This window comes from Rhinatrema bivittatum, chromosome 2 (genome assembly GCF_901001135.1).
Source record: "Rhinatrema bivittatum chromosome 2, aRhiBiv1.1, whole genome shotgun sequence".
Classification (NCBI taxonomy): domain Eukaryota; kingdom Metazoa; phylum Chordata; class Amphibia; order Gymnophiona; family Rhinatrematidae; genus Rhinatrema; species Rhinatrema bivittatum.
The window spans coordinates 427,527,154-427,546,219 of record NC_042616.1 but is presented as its reverse complement, the minus strand read 5'-3'; the positions used below and the strand labels follow the sequence as shown (position 1 = coordinate 427,546,219).

Below are 19,066 nucleotides of genomic sequence, written 5' to 3'. Positions count from 1 at the left end.
CTTGGACTTGAATACATGGCGTGTTTGAATATCCTGACTTTGAATGTAAAGGGTGATGTGTGCCTGAGTTTGAGACCAACATGGAGACTATGATTGACCCAGAATCCTCTGCTGCTTTGGCCTGCTTGCACTTCTGGCCATGGAAACCTTAAATGCCCTATTGAACCTAATTTGAAGAAATTACAGGAGACATCTGGACAGCTGCCGGAGCTGTTTAAAACTTGTGATGGAGGGTCATGGGGTCACAAAAAGCAGAAGGAAATGGTCAGAATCTCACAGGCTAACATTTCAACTACAGTGGCACCGATGAAAACAGCCTTGGAGATCTCACTGAGGGTGAAAAAAATTGACAGGACAAAGGACTAACAGAAGATTGATGTGACCACTAGGCAAGTAGGCCCCAATTTGGGAAAATTTGGGAGGGAGATCAGGGTAACATAGGTCTAATTCATCTTCTTTTATGACAAACTATGTATGTGATACTCCCATAGGGTCATGCAACTTAGGGATTATTGCATGTTTTACCTATAAAAAGCAGCACTCACTGACATACAAAGAGAGACAGGGGCTAGTGCTGTGCATAAGCAGAAGTCTGGTCATCTGTATCTCCCAAGGATATGCAATAAAAAAATTGATATTTGTTTCTACAAATTTTAGTATGGTATCCTTGTGTCCATGGAGAAGCGCCTTAAGCGTGATTTAGTACTCAACAAGGGGCAGCATTTATTTAGGGAAGTTGGTAGGTTGAAGGCAGATATGCTACTAATACAAGAGACACTTTCACAGAGCAGACGAGGGAGTGCTAATGCAGAAGAATTACCATCCTATTGTTTTGGCATCTAATTGTATGAGAAAGAAATAATGGGGTGGGGGAAACCTCTTTTGCAGATTTTGGAAGCAACAGTCCTGGAGGTCCAAAAAGATATAGGACAATTTATTTTTCTCAGTGTGGAAATTGGAGAGGTAATAGTCACTATACTGAATTTATGTGCATCGAATGCTGATTGGGGTGAGTTTTATGCAGGGTTGGTGGAGCAGTTGACTTCCTTTGGTAAGGGCCCATTGAAAAATAGGTGACTAATCTCACTACAGTATACAACCACATTTAGATAATTCAGTCTACCCTGTACTGCTCAGAGAATGCAAAGGTGTAAATTAGCTGATATGATCCCTGCCCTGAATCTGATGGATGTCTGGCAAACGAGATGCCTTACCTCTAGAAATTGTAATTTTTATTCCAATCCTCATGGCACATGTTCTTGGATAGATTTCGTTTTGGTATAATCTTCCTTGATGGGGCTAGTGCAAGGTGTCAATATAGATAGCATTACATGGTAGGACCATGCTCCACTTTGGGTACAGATTAGGGAGTTGTGCCTCCCAACCAGAGAAAAATACTGGAAATTAAATGCCTTGCTAAGAGATCAGCAGATATGTGGGAAAATAGTGTGAGATTCAAGAATACCTGCAGCAAAATGAGGTAAAACCAAGCAGGGTGTCAGACTGCCTAAAGGTGGTATTAAGGGGGGAAATGGATAGCATGGGCTTTCCTTAGGAAAGAGGAAAGAGAAAAGCAAACTAGTTTTGTTGGATTCTATTAAAAAATTGAAGGGGGCTACATAAGTGTACTGGATCTAAGAAAGTTTGGGTGACGCTGTAGGCAGAAAGGAGTAAACTAAGAAATCTATATGCCGACTTAACATAAGAAGATGCCATACTGGATCAGACCAAGGGTCCATCAAGCCCAGCATCCTGTTTCCAAGAGTGGCCACTCCAGGTTACAAGTACCTGTAAAGTACCATCAGCTGCAATTAACTAAGCAAGAATTCTTTGAATTTAGGAACAAGGCCTCTAAATTGTTAGTACATAAATTAAAGACGAGAATATGGTAATCTCAAGTGACGCGTATTAGAGGCATGGGATGGAAATTTTTGACCCTAATGAGATTAGAGAGAGATTTTGTCTGCTCCTTCAAGATCTCTATTCTACAGATAGCTCTACAAAGGAGGATATAACTTCTTATTTGCAAGGTATAGATCTACCAGTGCTTACCCCACAGCAGCAGCACAGATTGGACTCTGATATATCTGAGTTTGAAATATTGCAAGTGATCAAAAATTTGAAAGTGGATAAGACCCCAGGGATGGATGGTTATACTACGTGTTTTGGTGGCTTGCTGGCTAGTCCCTTGAAGGCTATGTTTAAAATTACCTCTTGCAAGGTGTTGGGTTAGCAATTTCAATTAAGGCAGCTTGCGTAGTTGTGCTTCTGAAAGAGGAGAGAGATAAGATAGTGTTTCTTATAGACAGATTTCGTTATTAAATGTGGGCATACAAATTTTAGCCAAAATTCTAGCGGTTAGATTAGCAGGGGTTATCCCACATTTGGTACATGACAACCAGTCAGGGTAGATACACAGCTGGTAATATTCGATGGGTCTTTAATTTGATCTGGGTCACTCAAAAAGGGAAGCTTCCCTTATTACTCTTAGCGGTTGATGCTGAGAAAGTGTTCAATTGCTTTCACTGGCCATACCTGTTTAGTGTTTTGCAGCAGGTTGGCCCGGGAGAAAAGTTTTGCACATAAGTATGCAAGATGTACGAAGCATCAGAAGCAAGAGTTTGGGTTAAAGGGAAATATTCAGACAGTTTTCATTTTGGGAGAGGAGGGAGGCGGGAGGTGGACCCCCTCTCTCTGTGGCTTTGTGCTTGCAATGAAGCCCTTTGCCACAGAGATCCATAGAACTGAAGGTGTGGTGGGTACAAAGGTGGGTAGGAAGGAGTTTAAAGATGTCTCTGTATGCAGATGATGTAATATTTTCTGCCTCACAGCCTGAAATCTCGTTGCAGACATTGATGACAGATTTTGAAAAGTATGGCAAGGTTTCTCGATTTAAAATACTAAGTTTATGATTTTGAACATCGATATTTCTGGGCAAGTGGCAAAAGATTCAAAGGGGTCTTTTCTGTTTGGATGGGTGGGTCATAGCATAAAATATCTTAGGCTTTGGTAGTAGCAGTTAGAAGGCAGATTTATGAAGTTAAACTTATCCTCATTTACTGAGCAAAATGTTTGTCAATTTTCAAAGGTGGAAGAATGAGATACTCTCATAACTAAGATGGATTGCAGTGATTAAAATAAGCTTTACCGTGGCTTTGCACCTCTTCCAAATTTTGCCAACTGAAGTCCCAGCAGGTGTTCTTTATAAGATTCTGAAAATTTTGAATCTCATTTAGAGCAGGGGCTCCCAGCCTTTCAGGAAACATGGACCTCTTCAGCTTCAAAATGTTTCATGGACCCAAACACACTTCTTTTCAATGTTTGCATGCCAGAACAAAAGAAATGATGCACACTCCAGAATCATTCATAATGTATAACACTTTGATCTAAACTGATTACATAGGGAGGCAATTTCCAAAGCTATTTCAAAATTACACTCATAATTGAAGGTTGAGGCCATTCCACCTTCCAATCCAGCTGCAATGGGGAAAAGGAAGAAAGCTCAAAAAAGTTCCAGGTTGGTAATTTGCTGCAACCTGACAGAAAATCAGCACTGGTACATGTAATCCTGCAATCAAATATTCAATGGGAAACTGCTGGCAGAGATTCCTTTTGAAACCTCAGGCCAGTGGAGGAAAGACAGTATTTAGGGATGTGAATCGTTTGACGATTTAAAACAGTCAGATATATTTTAAATCATCAAAAATCGTTAGAGCCGCGATACAATAGCAATTCCCCCGATTTATCGTCAAAAAATTGTAAATCGGGGGAAGGGGGAGGGCGGGGAAACCGGCACACCAAAACAACCCTAAAACCCACCCCGACCCTTTAAAACTAATCCCCCACCCTCCCGAACCCCCCCAAAATGTTTTAAATTACCTGGGGTCCAGTGGGGGGGGGGTCCCAGCGCGATCTCCCGCTCTCTGGCCACGGCTGCGTTAATAGAAATGGCACCGGTGGCCCTTTGTCCTTATCATATGACAGGGCAAAGGTAGCGCCGGCACCATTTTGGTTCCTGGCTCCCGACGTCACGAGTGCAGGAGATCACTCCCAGACCCCCACTGGACCCCCAGGGACTTTTGGCCAGCTTGGGGGGGACTTCCTGCATGCGGGCCATATTGCCAATATTCAAAATGGCGCCGGCTCTACCTTTGCCCTCACTATGTCATACGGGCGACGTCTCTGCTCTCTCTCAAGCCTGGAGTTCCTGGTCTCATCCAGTTTTCTTTTTTTTTTTTCAGCCCATGTTAGCCCTACTTGGAGGGGGGAGTGGGGGAAAGAGCAAGGGGCCGACTGCTTTATTTGCCTCTGCCCTGGGTGCTAACAGGAGGGAAGAAGGACACAGCAATGATAGCTGTTTTTTCAACCCTGCAAAAAGCAGCCAGCAGGATGGGAAGCAGTCGCTGTTAGAGCCACCCCCAAAATGCAGGCACTTTAGGTGATTGTCTAACATGCCTAATAGTTAAACCAGCCCTACATCTGCTATGTGTTTCTTATATAGTCTTCTACGAGGCCTCATTCCTTGCAGCTTTACTCAATGAGTTACCCCTTCCTCAATTAATCCCATCTATAACCCAACTGGTTTAATGCCTCTGATCTGTTTTTTTGTCTGTCAGTCTTGACTAGATTTTAAGCTCCTTGGAGCTTATAGGGGTAATTTTGTAACAGCTTGCATACATTTGCAGTCTGTTACATGTACAAGTTACCCAATTTTCAAAGCAAACTTGTACATCTAGGTTAGTTCTGAATATTACCCCGGCAAAACTATCCGCACACAATTACACCTGTTATTTGCTACAGGTAATTTTGCTGTGAAAATGTATGCACATAACTTTTTAATATTAAAATGTATGCTTGTAAATGAAAAGCACACCCAGAACCTGCCCACTAGAATGCCTCTCGTACATGCAGGTAAAAATGTGAGCATAGAAGTCTTCTGTGCACATTTTTACTCACATCAGGTGAGGAATTTATCAAAAGTACATGCTAAAGCATCAAAAGGACTGCTTTACCTGTGGAAAGGCTTTTTAAAATTACCGTTTGGGTCTGTAAAGCACTGCATACACCTGGTAAAAGTAGACCATTATTATGCACTCTGCCTTGGACTTACTTTTAGAAGAAGGCGCAATAGCAAATATTTATAAAGTTACAAATCTTAATAGTTATGTACCAGAGCTGTGCCTCAGAAAACACAATACCTGAATTCTAGACTGATTTCTTATCTGGAAGAAATGACAGTAGTGAATTCTTCCTAGAGTTAAGGCGTTAGGTGACAGAATGAAATTACAAGAAAATAATTCAGATACAAACAAGGTGAACTTTCTGAAGTATACAGAATGAGCTAGAGATAGAATAAGGGATAGCCCACTGGATGAAAAAACAGAAGTAGAAAGTACACATTTGTGCTATGCGCAGACGAAAAAGACCAAAGTGGGCTACGAGGCAACATGAGCAGGAATTCCTGTGCATGCTCAGTAGAGCAAAAGCTCTATTAGCTATGAGAGAGGTCTGTTCGGTAGCACCAGATGTCAACCACATCATGACTAATTCAGGCCTAGTTAGATGAAAATCACCATCTAGTTGACAAAGTAACCATGCACTTTTGAACTTGTACAAATCAGCCTGATCTACAAGCACAACTACCCCTACAGCTAAGCTCATATTTGTACATTTGATGATTACAGAGATTAAAAAGTACACATGTACTTTTAAGTCATCTCCAGTAAGGACAGAAAATACCCAATGGCAAGTATACATGTTTTTTTTTAAATGAAATATATGCACATACTTTTAAGGTGGCTAAAGATCCACTTAGGCAGATTCATCTAGGGGTGTGCATTTGTTTCTAACGTATTTCTCATCTGCAACATATAGGGCCCTATTCGTTGTATTCGTGGGGAAGCGAAACATATCGCGATTCCCCACGAATACCCGAATCCGCCGAATTATTCGGCAGTCTACAGGACCCAATTTAAACAAACCCGCCACCCTCCTGACCCCCCCCCCAAGACTTACCAAAACTCCCTGGTGGTCCAGCGGGGGGTCCAGGAACCATCCCCTGCACTCACACCCTCGCTGCCGGTTTCAAAATGGCGCCGATAGCCTTTGACCTACTATGTCACAGGGGCTACCGGTGCCATTGGTCAGCCCCTGTCATATGGCCATCGTCACCATCTTGTGCTCCTACCATGTGACAGGGGCTGACCAATGGCACCGGTAGCCCCTGTGACATAGTAAGGGCAAAGGCTATCGGCGCCATTTTGATTACTGGCAGCCGACGGCCCGAGTGCAGGAGATCGCTCCCTCTTGTGGGGGTCAGGAGGGTCCCCCAAGACTTGCCAAAAGTCCCTGGTGGTCCAGCGGGGGTCCGGGAGCGATCTCCTGCACTCTGGCCGTCGGATGCCAGTATTCAAAATGGCGCCGATCGCCTTTGCCCTTACTATGTCACAGGGGCTACCAGTGCCATTGGTCAGCCCCTGTCACATAGTAGGAGCACAAGATGGCACAGATGGCCATATGACAGGGGCTGACCAATGGCACCGGTAGCCCCTGTGACATAGTAGGTCAAAGGCTATCGGCGCCATTTTGAAACTGGCAGCGAGGGTGTGAGTGCAGGGGATGGCTCCCGGACCCACCGCTGGACCACCAGGGAGTTTTGGTAAGTCTTGGGGGGGGGCGGGTCAGGAGGGTGGGGGGTTGTAGTTAATTTAATTTTAGCGGGGAAACAAATAGGAATTAACGGATAAACATATCGGGGGGGCCCCCTTGCCGAATGCAACGGATCTGCTCCCCGATGAATCCGAATCCCGAATGCAACGTATGGCATCCCTCTGCACATCCCTAGATTCAGTCACTCTACCTGTGTAACCCCCAATTTTACTCATGGAGTTCTCAACTAAGGCTTTGAAACTGTACTCTATAGTGCAGAAATGGCCAATTCCAGTCCTCAAGAACCATATACAGCTTTTCAGGATATTAATAATGAACGCACATGGGATAGAGTTTGCATACAGTGGAGGTGATGAAGACAAATCTTTCTCATGCATATCTTGAAAACCAGGTCTGTTTGTGGCTCTTGAGGACTGGAGCTGGCCACCCGTTCCATTGTATAATCAATTAGAAAGGCCTGAGAAATCTCTCTTATCAGTTTATGTGCACTACCCTTGTCATAGGGCAATATATCTTAGCACTAAGATAACAGCAAATGTTGAAGCAATGTGCTGGCAAATGAGAACGCAAAACAAAGATGTGCTCCTGTGGTCAAACAGTGCAACACAAGAAGGCAAGTTGGTTCATTCCAAGTTTATAGGTGCCAAAGTTCAACATTTTCTGTGATAATACAAACTGAGTGGTTATGTTTGTGAGACATCTACAGTATTAAATGATAACCAAATATGCCTCAAGGAAATCCCCTAACAATGCACTAACAAACCAATAAGGGGACATCAATATGATTGCACACGTTGCAATAAATTTGTCCAGTAGGGTTCAATCAGTGGGGGTGGCTTGCTCTCACACCTGCTGGGATATCACCACATCATTTTTATTGTGTTAATAATAATTTTAATAAATAATTCCCCTCAAAATATATTGTTTTGCAACTTCTTAAATGAGCGATAAAATATAGTGGACTTTTTAAGTTCATAAATATAAATTCAAGAATTTTGAATATCAGTTTTGGCATTATAAGGAGATTTTCAACATATATGGAACTCTTAATATCACATGAACACTTTTTTTTTAATAAGTTAACAAAGTTGCAAAACAATATATTTTTTTGAGGAATGATTTATTAAAATTATTACACCACAATATAAATGGTGTGGTGATATCCCAGTGGATGTGAAAGAGCTAGTCACCCCCACTGAATGAACTCTGCCAGACAACTTTATACCAACATGTGCAATTATATTTATGTCTCCTTATTGGTTTAATCTATAGTATTATGACAACTTTACCATTAAAAAAGGGGCCTGTGTGGTCACGAAGATTCAAGTTTTTTTAAATACATCACAACTAAAGTTGGTCTAGTTTGCCAGTTTTCCAGCCTCAGTTTTCAACAACAAATCTATTGTTTTGGGTTAATTTACTTTCTCCTAATCACAGATTTCTATAGAAAGTACACTGCCTGTCAGGACTCTGCACACAGGCAACTAAACTAAAGGGTTAAATCTGTTTGCATCTTATGTAGCAGGGCTCTGAATTGTAAGCGGACAATGCTGGTAACCATTAAGTCTCTCTAGGATGAAGAACCAATCAGGAGAAGAGACAGCTGTGCTACTGGGAGAATCTCTCCCTCTCGGGGGTATGTAAGCAGGACCTGGAGAGGATGCTGCAAGGAAATAGGTGTGTGAAGTCATTTGAAACGAAACAGAACCCTATCCTCTACCCCACCCCCCAATTTTTATTTTCATTTTCATTTGGCCTTTTACATGTGCTATTTGCAAAGAAAGACCATTTCTAGTGTCTGTTTCTACTTCCTCAAATAATGTGAATAAAGACAAAGCCATTGAATGATGTTGAATACAAAAACATTTCCCATCTCTAGCAAACTTGCAAGAAAATCGAGCCCCAGTACAGAAACTGCTGTCAAAACATCCACTTAGCCCTCATGTACCTTTCACATTTGCTTCCTCAGAGTTTTGGTTTCCATGAGTAAATTACATTTTATTGTGAGTTTACTTGAGATGAGGTTTATTTTGGTGCTCCATGTCATTGACTGTGTTCTCGTCTTCATTCTAAGGCAGTGTTTCCCAACCTTTTCAAGTCCAAGACTCACTCACGTTAACAAAAATGTGGCACACGAACCTCCACAGAGCAGGCAGTGCAGACATGGTGAGGAGTCATAAGGCCAAAAGAAGAGCTAGGAAAGCACTGAAACTCCCACCAAGTCTCTCTTCAAGGGCAGAGATCTACATGAACCAGTTCCCTCTACATACAAGAACAGGAGAAGGAGGCATCAGTACGGAGCAGGCAGCCGGCTCAGTGCAGCTGCCAGAGCTCCTTCACTGCTGCTGCTCCCATCACTCAGATTAACTCACACCCAGTGCTCAGTGCGTGACCTCCCCCTACTCAGCCTGGGGAGGTTGGACAGAGGAGGTGATGTGTGTCACAAGCAGTGGGGGCCTGGCTACCTGTGCCTTGCATGCTGCCCATTACCACACTCCATGGCTCATGCTATAGCTAGGAACAGGAGGCATGCATGTTCTTAGAAAGAAGCTCCTGCACATTTAAGAGCTGAGCTTCTTGCTGCTGCTGTCTCTTGTTGCTGTGACGTGCTCAGAGCACAGCCCAAGTACTTGCCTCAATCTGATCATCAGGCAGTGGTGACTTTTTCGTGACACACCTGATCAGGTTTGAAGGCACACTGGTTGGGAAACACGGTTTTAAGATTTGCTGTTGTGAATGTAATCACCAATGATAAATCCTTTTTAGAGCAACCCATGTTTCTTCCTCAAAGAAAAGATTTACAGGGACGCCAACTCCACAAACTCAAAACACTCTTTGGAGTGGCCTGCCCTAATTAATATGATTCTGCACACAAATCAGGCTTCCCCTAGGATAGGGAGAGAGCAGGGTGCACTACTTTACCTGTGTGAAGCAGCTTGGTAGATTTTTAAAATCAATTTGAAGCATATTCCCAAAGAATGGCAGAGAGGTGGGTCCTGGGGGATAGCGGCTCCATTTCTTCCTGCGCTTCATGAAGTCATAAACCAGGACAAAGACGGTGAGGAAGATGCCCAGGAGAGTGACATTGTTACAGCAGGAGGACAGCAGAGACCGGGGCACTGATAGCAGCTCCATGCTCGCTGGACCTGGCTTTCTGTCTTCCTATTTCTGTCTCCACAGCAGAATGATTAGGAAGCTGCCAGGCTGCTTTAAACAATGCAAGGCATTCTGGGAGGATCCAAGAAGGCAAAAAGGAGGTATTTAAAGGGAAGGGAGGCGCTCGTTTTCTCAGTTTCAGTTAACGATTAGGAATCAGGTTGAAGTTCACTCTTTGACCTAACAGAGAACAGCTGCTCTCGTGTGACTTGTTTATTCACTTTTTGCAGTTTCAGGTTTCACTTAGATCAACCTGGATTCCTGGGCCCTGGCAAGGGCTTTTGGTTTTGTTTTGTTTTTTTGCAGTTCAGCACAGAACACAGCCAGCCCATGTACAACCTAGCAACACTGTACATCTTTTCTTATCTGTCCTGTCAGATTCAATTGAACTGAAGGTTGCTCATGTCGTCCATTGTCCAAATGAGTGGACTGCTTCCAGGAAAATGTGCTAATTATCCTTGCAGAAAAGTTACAGATGTTATTATGAATGTGTAATGCATTTTATTGTACATCATTTCAATTGTATTTATGGAAAGGTGACTCAATAAGAGAGTAATCTAAGCTGGGCCTATATTCACTTGCTTGTGCATATCCCACTTCCACAGTATTTTTGGCAGGTAAGCAGACTTGGTGCTAGAGAAAGGGACCTGGGTCTCAAATATCCCTTACAGCTCCCTGAAAATCCTTGGTTTACCTCCTGAAGCCACATGATTCACTCTCTACTAAATAGTGAGCTATAGCACAGTAGTTGTGCTAGTGAGAAAGTTCTAATGGACCTCTGCCGGAAAACCATGCAACTCCGGGTATCATGCAACTCCCACTGTTAGAACAGTCCTGCATTTCTAACCATTAATCCTAATTGGAACTTACTTCTTACATGATAATTTCCTTTCTCACAGGACAAGTAGGATGGTAGTCCTCACATATAGGTGACGTCAGTGGATGGAGCCCTGTTACGGAAACCTTTTCTGTCAAAGTTTCTATAAAGCTTTGACTGACACTGGCACACTGAGTGCACTGAACATGCTCAGCCTGCAATTATCCCTGTGACCACAGGTGTCTCCCCTCAGTCTTTTTTTCCGCTCTGCAGTAAGCATAGCGGTTAGGAGCTCTGTCTTAAACTTTTACTTCACAAACGCTTTTTCCCTGCACAGGTATCCCTTCGCGTACATTTAATCGATGCTCGGTGAGTACTATGCCCTGTTTTTCGGTTGGCTCCTGTCACCTCACTACGGTTTTCCCAGGCCTACCAACTGAATTGCGGCCTTCCCTCTCCCTATGTTTTCATAGTTAGCCCCGCATAGCCTGTGAGTATCCTCCTGTGACCCTACAACACACGCACTCTTGGCTAGGTAGATTGGCAATTATCAAAATGAACATCTTACCCCGTTTTTTATACTTTTTCACCACCATCCCCATTTATATACCTTCCTTTCTTCTCAAAAAGTGGCAGCAAATGATATGCGGTTTTATTTGGCGCAAACGACCCCCTCGAATAGCCAGTACTACCCTGTATCTCCCCAAAAACAGAGGTGGTCTACAATTACCAAATCTAGCATGGTATTTTAGTGCAGAACAGCCAAGGGCACTGGTAGTGCTACACCGAACAGCAGAGATACCACAATGGGTCATGTTGGAGCAGGCCCTGTTAGGAGAGCTACCGATATCAGCAATATCATGGCAACCGCAATCTACCTGGGGTCCTATTGGTTATCCAACAAGCTCCCTGGGCACCACCCTTAGAATGTGGCGTCAATGAAAAGAGCTCTTAGTAGGTAAGGAACTATACTCGAACATGACCCACTTATTTACTAATACTGTCTTACCACATTCCCATCATAATAAAGTCTCACTGGCATGGAAAGCGGCAGGAATTATTAAGTGGGAAAATGTGCAATCACAGGGAACTCTTATGACCAGTGCGCAGCTTCAAAGTCACTACCCCTTAGACGCAGTAGATTTTTTACTACACGCTAAACTCCACCACTTTACGCACAGAGCATTACGCAGTGGCACCTTGCGGTTGACGGGTAATCTATTCGAGCATTATTGCAGAAATGCGTTAGTGTTACGTGGTGTGATTTCCAAAGTGTATACTCTTCTTAATGGTAAGAGGACAAGCTCATTAAGACATCGTGCCTTGTGGGAATCTGATTTCGACCACTTATTATCAGATACGGAGTGGAACTCCATATACCTAGCAGCTGGTAAATGTTCCATCTCCACTGGATTGCAGGAAAATTGCTATAAATTATTATATCGCTGGCACTATACGCCAGTTACTCTCCAAAAATTTTGTCCAGCAGTCTCACAGTACTGCTGGAGGGGATGTGGGAAAGTTGGTACATATTATCATATCTGGTGGACATGCCCTAAGTTGGCTTGTTTCTGGCCATTGATTATAGATTGGATGTCCCGGATACTCCACTAGAGTTTAAACCTTGGCATGTATTACTGAGAGCACCTATACAGGGGCTGAATAAAGAGACAACGATTTGCATTACAAGTTTTTATTGCAGCTCGTACAGAATTAGCAGCACACTGCCCAGTTTAGCTAAAATACAAAACAGACTACATGCATGTTATCAACTAGGCCGCCTCGCAGCGGTTCACTGGATCGCCTGCCGGCTTTTCATAAGGTTTGGGATCCATATCTTCAGTGGTTGGAAGCTCAGCAATCGGCATAACTATATCCACATAGCATTCTCTGCATGTATTCAGGTCTTGGCGTATATTACCTGTGTGGGTGGCATTACCATATGTTTGGCCATGTACGTATGTTGGATAACTTTTATATTCTTTCCATATAAGCAGAATGCTCCCTTTATGCAATTGATTAGCATGATATTGTAAATCTCCATTCCTTTCCTATGTATTTCTCTTTCTTTTCTGTTGTATACCTGGTAGCTGGGGGGGGAGAGGACTGGGGAATGTACTATCATAATTATCATAAAACCTTAGCTACGGATGCTAGTTCATTGGTGACAATTGTGTATTCCATTATGTGTATTGAATTGTAATGTTACTGTTATGAACCTCATTTGTTATCATTGTCAATAAAAATGTTTAAACAAAAAAAAAAAAAAGAAATGGGCCATTGAATCAGTACTGTAGAGGTTACTTGGGTAAATCAATCAGGAGCCTGAGGTTGGTTTTTTTTTGTTTTTTTTTTATATTCCAACTTTCAGCACTTCAAAGTGGATGACATTCAGGTACTGTAGTTATTTCTCTATTCATAGTGGGCTCACAATCTGACCCTGAGGCCACAAGGAGTGGTGCCAGTGGGATTTAAACCCTGGCTTCCAGCCCACTGCTTTAACCAATAGTCTTTTACAGCCAGTGAGCAGAGGCATTTCAGGGATGGAGCTGAGGCAGAGCTGGAAAGGCGGAGTCAGCAGAAATTCAAATGTCCCTCAGATACAGCCCAAAAGTCGAGCCACACACTTGGAAAATTATTCTTGGTGATGAGCAGGATTTGTAATTGTTAGTATAATTTGCCTGGTATATTGAGAGAATGTTTTTTTTTATTCAGATGATCTTCAGCCGGTCAGCAGGCGGCAGTATAAGAGCGCAGTGTTCCACTGGCACCAGGAGCTGGAGCTGAGGGGATGAATCCCAGGACCCATGTCTTCACCCTGCTGCTAAGGTTCTGAGAGAGAGAGACTGTAACACTGAGAGAGAGATGCTCGTTTCAGCAGGCATTGCACTGCTGCTGAGGATCTGTTAGAGGGACAGAACGGACTGAGAGAATGAGAGTTAGAATTAGCAGAAAGAGAGAGAGAGACCTGTTTCAGCTGGGAAGTACAGCTGTGGGTTGACAGGAAAAGGTTGCACAGGACCCTCATATCTGACTGGGAAGGATGCAGCATTTCACTCTGCAGACAAACTGTTAAGTACCAACAGTTACTGTCCTTTTTCTTTTTTCCTCTTTGCTGTTTCCAGTTTTTCAAGCCTTTTGAGTTAACTGTAAATCCTTTTCTTGTATATAATAACAAACATTCATTTATTAGCATTGTTTCTGTGAAGGATTAGTGACTGGTGAGTTAGTACTGGGTGTCAGCAGGGTCCTGCACCAAGTCTCTCACAGTTTTTTCAGGTTTTTGTGTCAGGTAGAGCTGCAGTGACCAACCAGCATCTGAATCAATGAGGTCTTCTGACCACAGATTGTGCTAATAAATAAACATTTGACTGCTATTTAGTGATTCCTCAGTTGTTATATTTATTGTTTTGTCTTTTCTGGGTGCCTTTTCTAAGGTCTAAGCTCCTCCCAGAGGAGGACCTAGTTTAGGGTAGTGAGTGGACTAAACCATTTGCTATGGCTCACTGGAGTAACTATAGAGGGCATACAGTTCCCTGTGCTCTGAGGGACTTCTCGTCTCTGAGAAATCACTGATTAGCACTGTGAAATCCCTGAATACCAACAAAATGTTTCATTTATATTTATAAACTAATAGGTCCATGCAGCGGTGCCGAGAGCAGGAAGTTAGCTGGACTTACCCAGGTACGAGTTCCCGCTGGATAGATCCAAAGACAGTGGAGTAAGTTTATCTAGCTAACTTCAGGGCTGCTACCCAACTAAACATAAGCCCCACACCCGGTCATCTCTTTTTATCCAGGTAAGTTAACCATTCATTGGCCCACAATTTTAACACTTTGCAGTTTGTCCTGCTAAATTCCAAACTCAGCTGGACAAATCCGCTGATCAAGGACCTTTAAAGGTATTACAGGGCACAAAGTGATGTTTGCAAAGGCTCCTTACCTTTCTGTCTTCACTGCAATCACACCACACACACACGGGATACGGGATGGCAAGGGAAAATCTAATGCACCGGTGCAGAAGTTGGCAGGACGAGCAGAACCAGAAAGAGAAAGAAAGGAGACGTGTGAGCATTTCATGATGTCCTACTTTCCATCTGCGGTACAGGCATTGATCTTGGTTATCACAAAGTTAATTGTGTCCATTTCTGTATACAAGGTAAGGGGCAAATTTTCAGAAGAGCTGCTGAGTGGCCACAAGCGTTAATTACGTTTATTGGATACATTGTCAATCACAGCATGGCGGCTGGAAATGTTCCCAAATTTAGCTTAGCCGGTTCAGCACTGAGCAGCTTCCTGAAAACTTACCCTGAGCAGCTCCAGAGAATCTACCTTCATTGAAGGACCTGCCCCTTAATCTAAAAAAAATATCCACCTGTCCCGTGACCCCAGAGCTTACTCCAGCCCCAGAGCCCTCCCTTACCATGACCCCTGACCTCACCCCCTCCCCTGACCCGAGCTTACTCCAGCCCCAGAGCCCACCCTTACCATGACCCCTGACCTCACCCCCTCCCGACCCCAGAGGCCCACCCTTATGATCCCTGAGCTAACTAACCCCTCTTCTCCAGTCTTTGACTGCATGTCCCCATCTCCCTCCCCTGGGGCTCGCATACACTGTGGTTATTACCCATGACCTGCCAGTGATAGAGCACAAACCTTGGCCATCGTGCATCCCCCAGCAGGTAATTCCTTCCCACAGAGCAATTTCACTGCTCCATCTTACAAGAATGTCCCTCCATGCGGACTGTGCACCCTCACAATCAATCGGGCCGCACTGCCAGTGAGAGGATGATGCCTCTAGTTTGTAAAGTGCATAATACTTTACATCTAAAGGCCAGCAAGGTTAGATAATGTGTCTGAACTTAAAAATAAATGGAATAACATCAGTTATTCTCTCTCTGCTCCTGGAGCTAGATAAATAACATAAGAAATGCCATTCTGGATCAGACCAAAGGTCCATCAATCCCAGCATCCTGTCTGCGAGAGTGGCCAATCCAGGTCAGCAGAATCCCAAAGAATGGCTTGGTCACCCTCATGAAATTTCATCTGCCATTTAGATGCATTATTAATACATATTTATCAATAATGTCTCTATTCACCTTCCTCTCTCTCACCACCTGGAAGGGGCAGGGATTGATAGGGGAGAAGAAGATAAAGGTAAGCCCAGGAAACTCGGAGGGCATTTGTTTTACTAGAAATGTAATTAAATTCACTTCCTTCCCCGCCGATGGCTGGTCCTTCTATTCAGTTAACAAATAGTGTTACTTTATTAGGAGTCAAGTTTGATAACTCATTAAGTTTTGCTCCTCACTTCTCTTCTAGCACAAAGATTTGTTTTTATTTTCTTAGGCTAATTTGCAGGTTATCATGGCCACGTATCATGACCTCTCTTACTTCCTGATGAGCCTGCAAGGTTATTAAGTTCATCTCAGCTGGCATTACTGATGAGCCTGCAAGGTTTTTAAGTTCATCTCAGCTGGCATTACTTCCAGTTCTCTCTCCTAGAGAAATTTGTCTGGAGCATGCAAGAGAGAGGGGGTTTTCCTATTTAGCTGCATATTTTGGAATACTCTTCCTCTGTCTTTACACAGTGAGAAAGAATTCAGGATTTTTAGGAAAAGCCTCAAAACTTGGCTCTTTGAAAGAGGCGGTGAAGTTTAATTTCACTCAGATTATTTTTATTTTGCTCTGGAGATTGTGAGTTTTGTTCATTTCTCTGTTACTGATTTCCTGTTGGATTGTTTGTCATGTTTTCTTTTTAATTATGATTGATTAGCTTGATTAATCACAAAAGGAAATCAATGCATTGTACAAAGAATAAAATAAACAGAATTCCCTGCTATAAATAAATGGTCGTAATGAATGCATCCTGTTAAAACTAGTAACAAAGATATAACCAGGGCTGACAAAGAAGAGAGAAATCCTATAGGGCTGCATCAAGGGACCGTGAGGGCTGTCTGCATGCTGAAGCACTTCCTGCAACCTGCGTGTTTAGCATGAAACACTAACATCTTCTCTAGAAAGCCCCAGAGTTGACCTTGAACTACTTTTTTTTTAAAATTTTGGACAAGACAGGCAAACTTGATAGGACAATACTTTTCAGGAATATTTGGGAGAAGATGGGTAATTTTTAAAAACCGGACAGACTGTAGCTGTAACTTACCGGGGTTCTGAAATGGGATTGATGGTGGGAAAAGGGAAAAGGGAAGGGTGACAAGGATGGAAGGGGCAAGGGAGTGGGAGGTTGGGGGAGGGGGGAAGGTGAGGGGACACATTCATACACATTCATGCACATTCACACGGGGATGGAGGAATGGGGGCAGGGGAGGGAGTTACAGGGGTAGGAATAGGGTAAGGGGAGAACAAGGTCTGGGGAGGGGAGGGGAAGGGAAGCAGTCACTCAAGGGGGGGGGGGGAGAGGGAGAGGGAGGGGGAGGGGAGGGGGTATAGTCATTCGGTCCTCTTCATGCTCGCTTTTTTTCTTTATCTGTTAAAGAAAGGTTCAGACTTTAAAATGTGTAAGGCTGAACGCACATCACCATTATATACAGGGAGGACAATAATGAAAGCCATGTCCGGAGGTAAAGCGCTCTTTTATCCACAGAAATGGGCTGTTTGATTATTGTCCATCCTCTACACAAGTAAAAATAGGAGCATATATCAAGGCATGGGCTTTTCCCCATGTAGTTTTGTAAATATTTCTGGTTTGGGGTTAGGACAGGGGGAAAAGTATATGCAGAGTTTTCCTTTAACAACCTGCCCTCACCAAAAGCAGGCATGGGTATTTTTGAGGGGGCAATAAACAAAGCAAATCTAGATGTGTACTTTTGCATTCATTATCACAGTAAACCTCCAGGTTAAAATTCACATGGGATTGGCCAGACCTTGCATACTTTGATTATTTAGGTCAAGGCTGTGAAACATCCAGACCCAGATGAGACCCACAGCTCAGTCCCAGGCAGCCACTGCCAGAGCCCCAAACCAGAGGTTCATGGAGGGAGCTTTTGCTCCGTGTATCTGACCCCCCCCCCCCCCCCCAATAATCAAATGTTCATTGCAGGAGCGAGCATGATCTGCTGCCACAGCTTTGGTTCATCTCCCCACCTTGTCCTTGAATTAAATAGTCATAAGGACTGGAGAGTGGCACAAGAGCTCCTGCCTCATCTTTGGCTCCTTCCTGCAGCCTCCCACCCCAAAAATTAAATGTTCACAGGGGAAACAGAGCAAGAGCTGCTGCTTCTTCTGGCTCCTTCCCAGCCACCCGGAATTAAATATTCATAGCAGGAATGAAGAGCACACATCACATCTCTTCCTTTACCTCCCTGGAATAAATATTCATAGCAGAAGTAAAGCAAAAGCTGCATCAGCTGACACTTTGAGGTTAAACCCTTGCTCACTTGCTTGGATCTTGAAGGTCCTAGCAAGCACTGCAGAGGCCTTGCCTGCTCCTGCACTTGTGCCTCTCTCCTGACAACCTCCCACCCACCAACTGGGTTTCCCCTTGGATTTGCGACAAGTACCCTACCACCTGCTCCTTCATGAAGGTTTTCTGAGGACATTGTGACTCCCTAAACCTGGGGTTTCACAGAATCCAGACAAATAAGGACTGTACATCCAGAAAATACAAGAATCACTGAAAAACTCACTTACCTAGGATCCACAGTGCTAATAGACAGAGCTTGTTATGAAGGCAGAACAGTGAACCCAAAGGATTTTAAATAAACTGCATTACAAGCAGGGGAAGAAGAAAAGGAATTTCACAGTAACTCCAACTGGTTTTTAAGTGAATGTTTTTGCAGAGTTGAATGCTGCACCTGTCTCAGTCGGCTGGGAGGGTGCTGATAAGATCAGACTGTACAACTGGCTGCACTTCCTTAGCTTTACAAACTCTCCGTCTGTCCCTATTAACCCACAGCTCTGTCTCCCTCAGGGACCCTCAGCAGCAATGACTCTAATGGTAATAAAAAGGGAATTTTACATGAGAGGGAAATAGTATTAACCTCTGAAAACTGTTTTGCTAAAAGGAGAAGAGAGGGAAGGGGAAAGGGGAAGCATAAACAAGACAGAGAAAGGAGAGGAAAATTAGAGAACAGCAAAGGCAAGTGGGCAGAGAGGAAAGAGCAAAGGAGAAAAAGTAAGATGGAAGGGGGAGAGCAGGAGATAAGGCAGAAGATTGATGAGAGAGGGAGGAGGGGAGATATGGAGGGAGGAGGGGAGAGGAGGGAGAGCAGAGGGAGCATTGAAAGGAGGGGTGGGAGGAGTTACAATATTCAGTTGCAGGTAGAGTTGAGTTCTGCGCTGCAATCCTCCTCCCCTTTCTCCTCTCGCTTGTAGTTCATTTCCATGTTGAGTCAATGCTCCTCCCCTTTCTCCTCTTGCTTGTGGTTTACTTCCAGAAGCTTCAGATCCTTTGGTTTCTTACTAT

The 19,066-nt window shown here is 43.7% G+C and overlaps 1 protein-coding gene and 1 long non-coding RNA gene across 2 annotated transcripts in view; both read right to left on the bottom strand.

Annotated features, from left to right (window-relative positions):
• The window catches only part of LOC115084890 (cytochrome P450 2D17-like), a 59,380-nt gene extending 49,466 nt beyond the window's left edge, over window positions 1-9,914 (bottom strand). The window contains exon 1 of the mRNA XM_029590279.1: window positions 9,592-9,914. Coding sequence (XP_029446139.1) covers window positions 9,592-9,804 — 213 coding nt within the window. The 5' untranslated portion in view covers window positions 9,805-9,914. The remainder of the gene's footprint in view (window positions 1-9,591) is intronic.
• Window positions 9,915-12,332: 2,418 nt separating this feature from the next.
• Window positions 12,333-16,976, bottom strand: LOC115084889. The gene is made up of 3 exons (XR_003854665.1): window positions 16,805-16,976; window positions 14,585-14,645; window positions 12,333-12,563 (listed from the first exon to the last, which is right to left on the bottom strand). It is a non-coding gene; the product is annotated as an uncharacterized LOC115084889 (long non-coding RNA).
• Window positions 16,977-19,066: the final 2,090 nt, after the last annotated feature.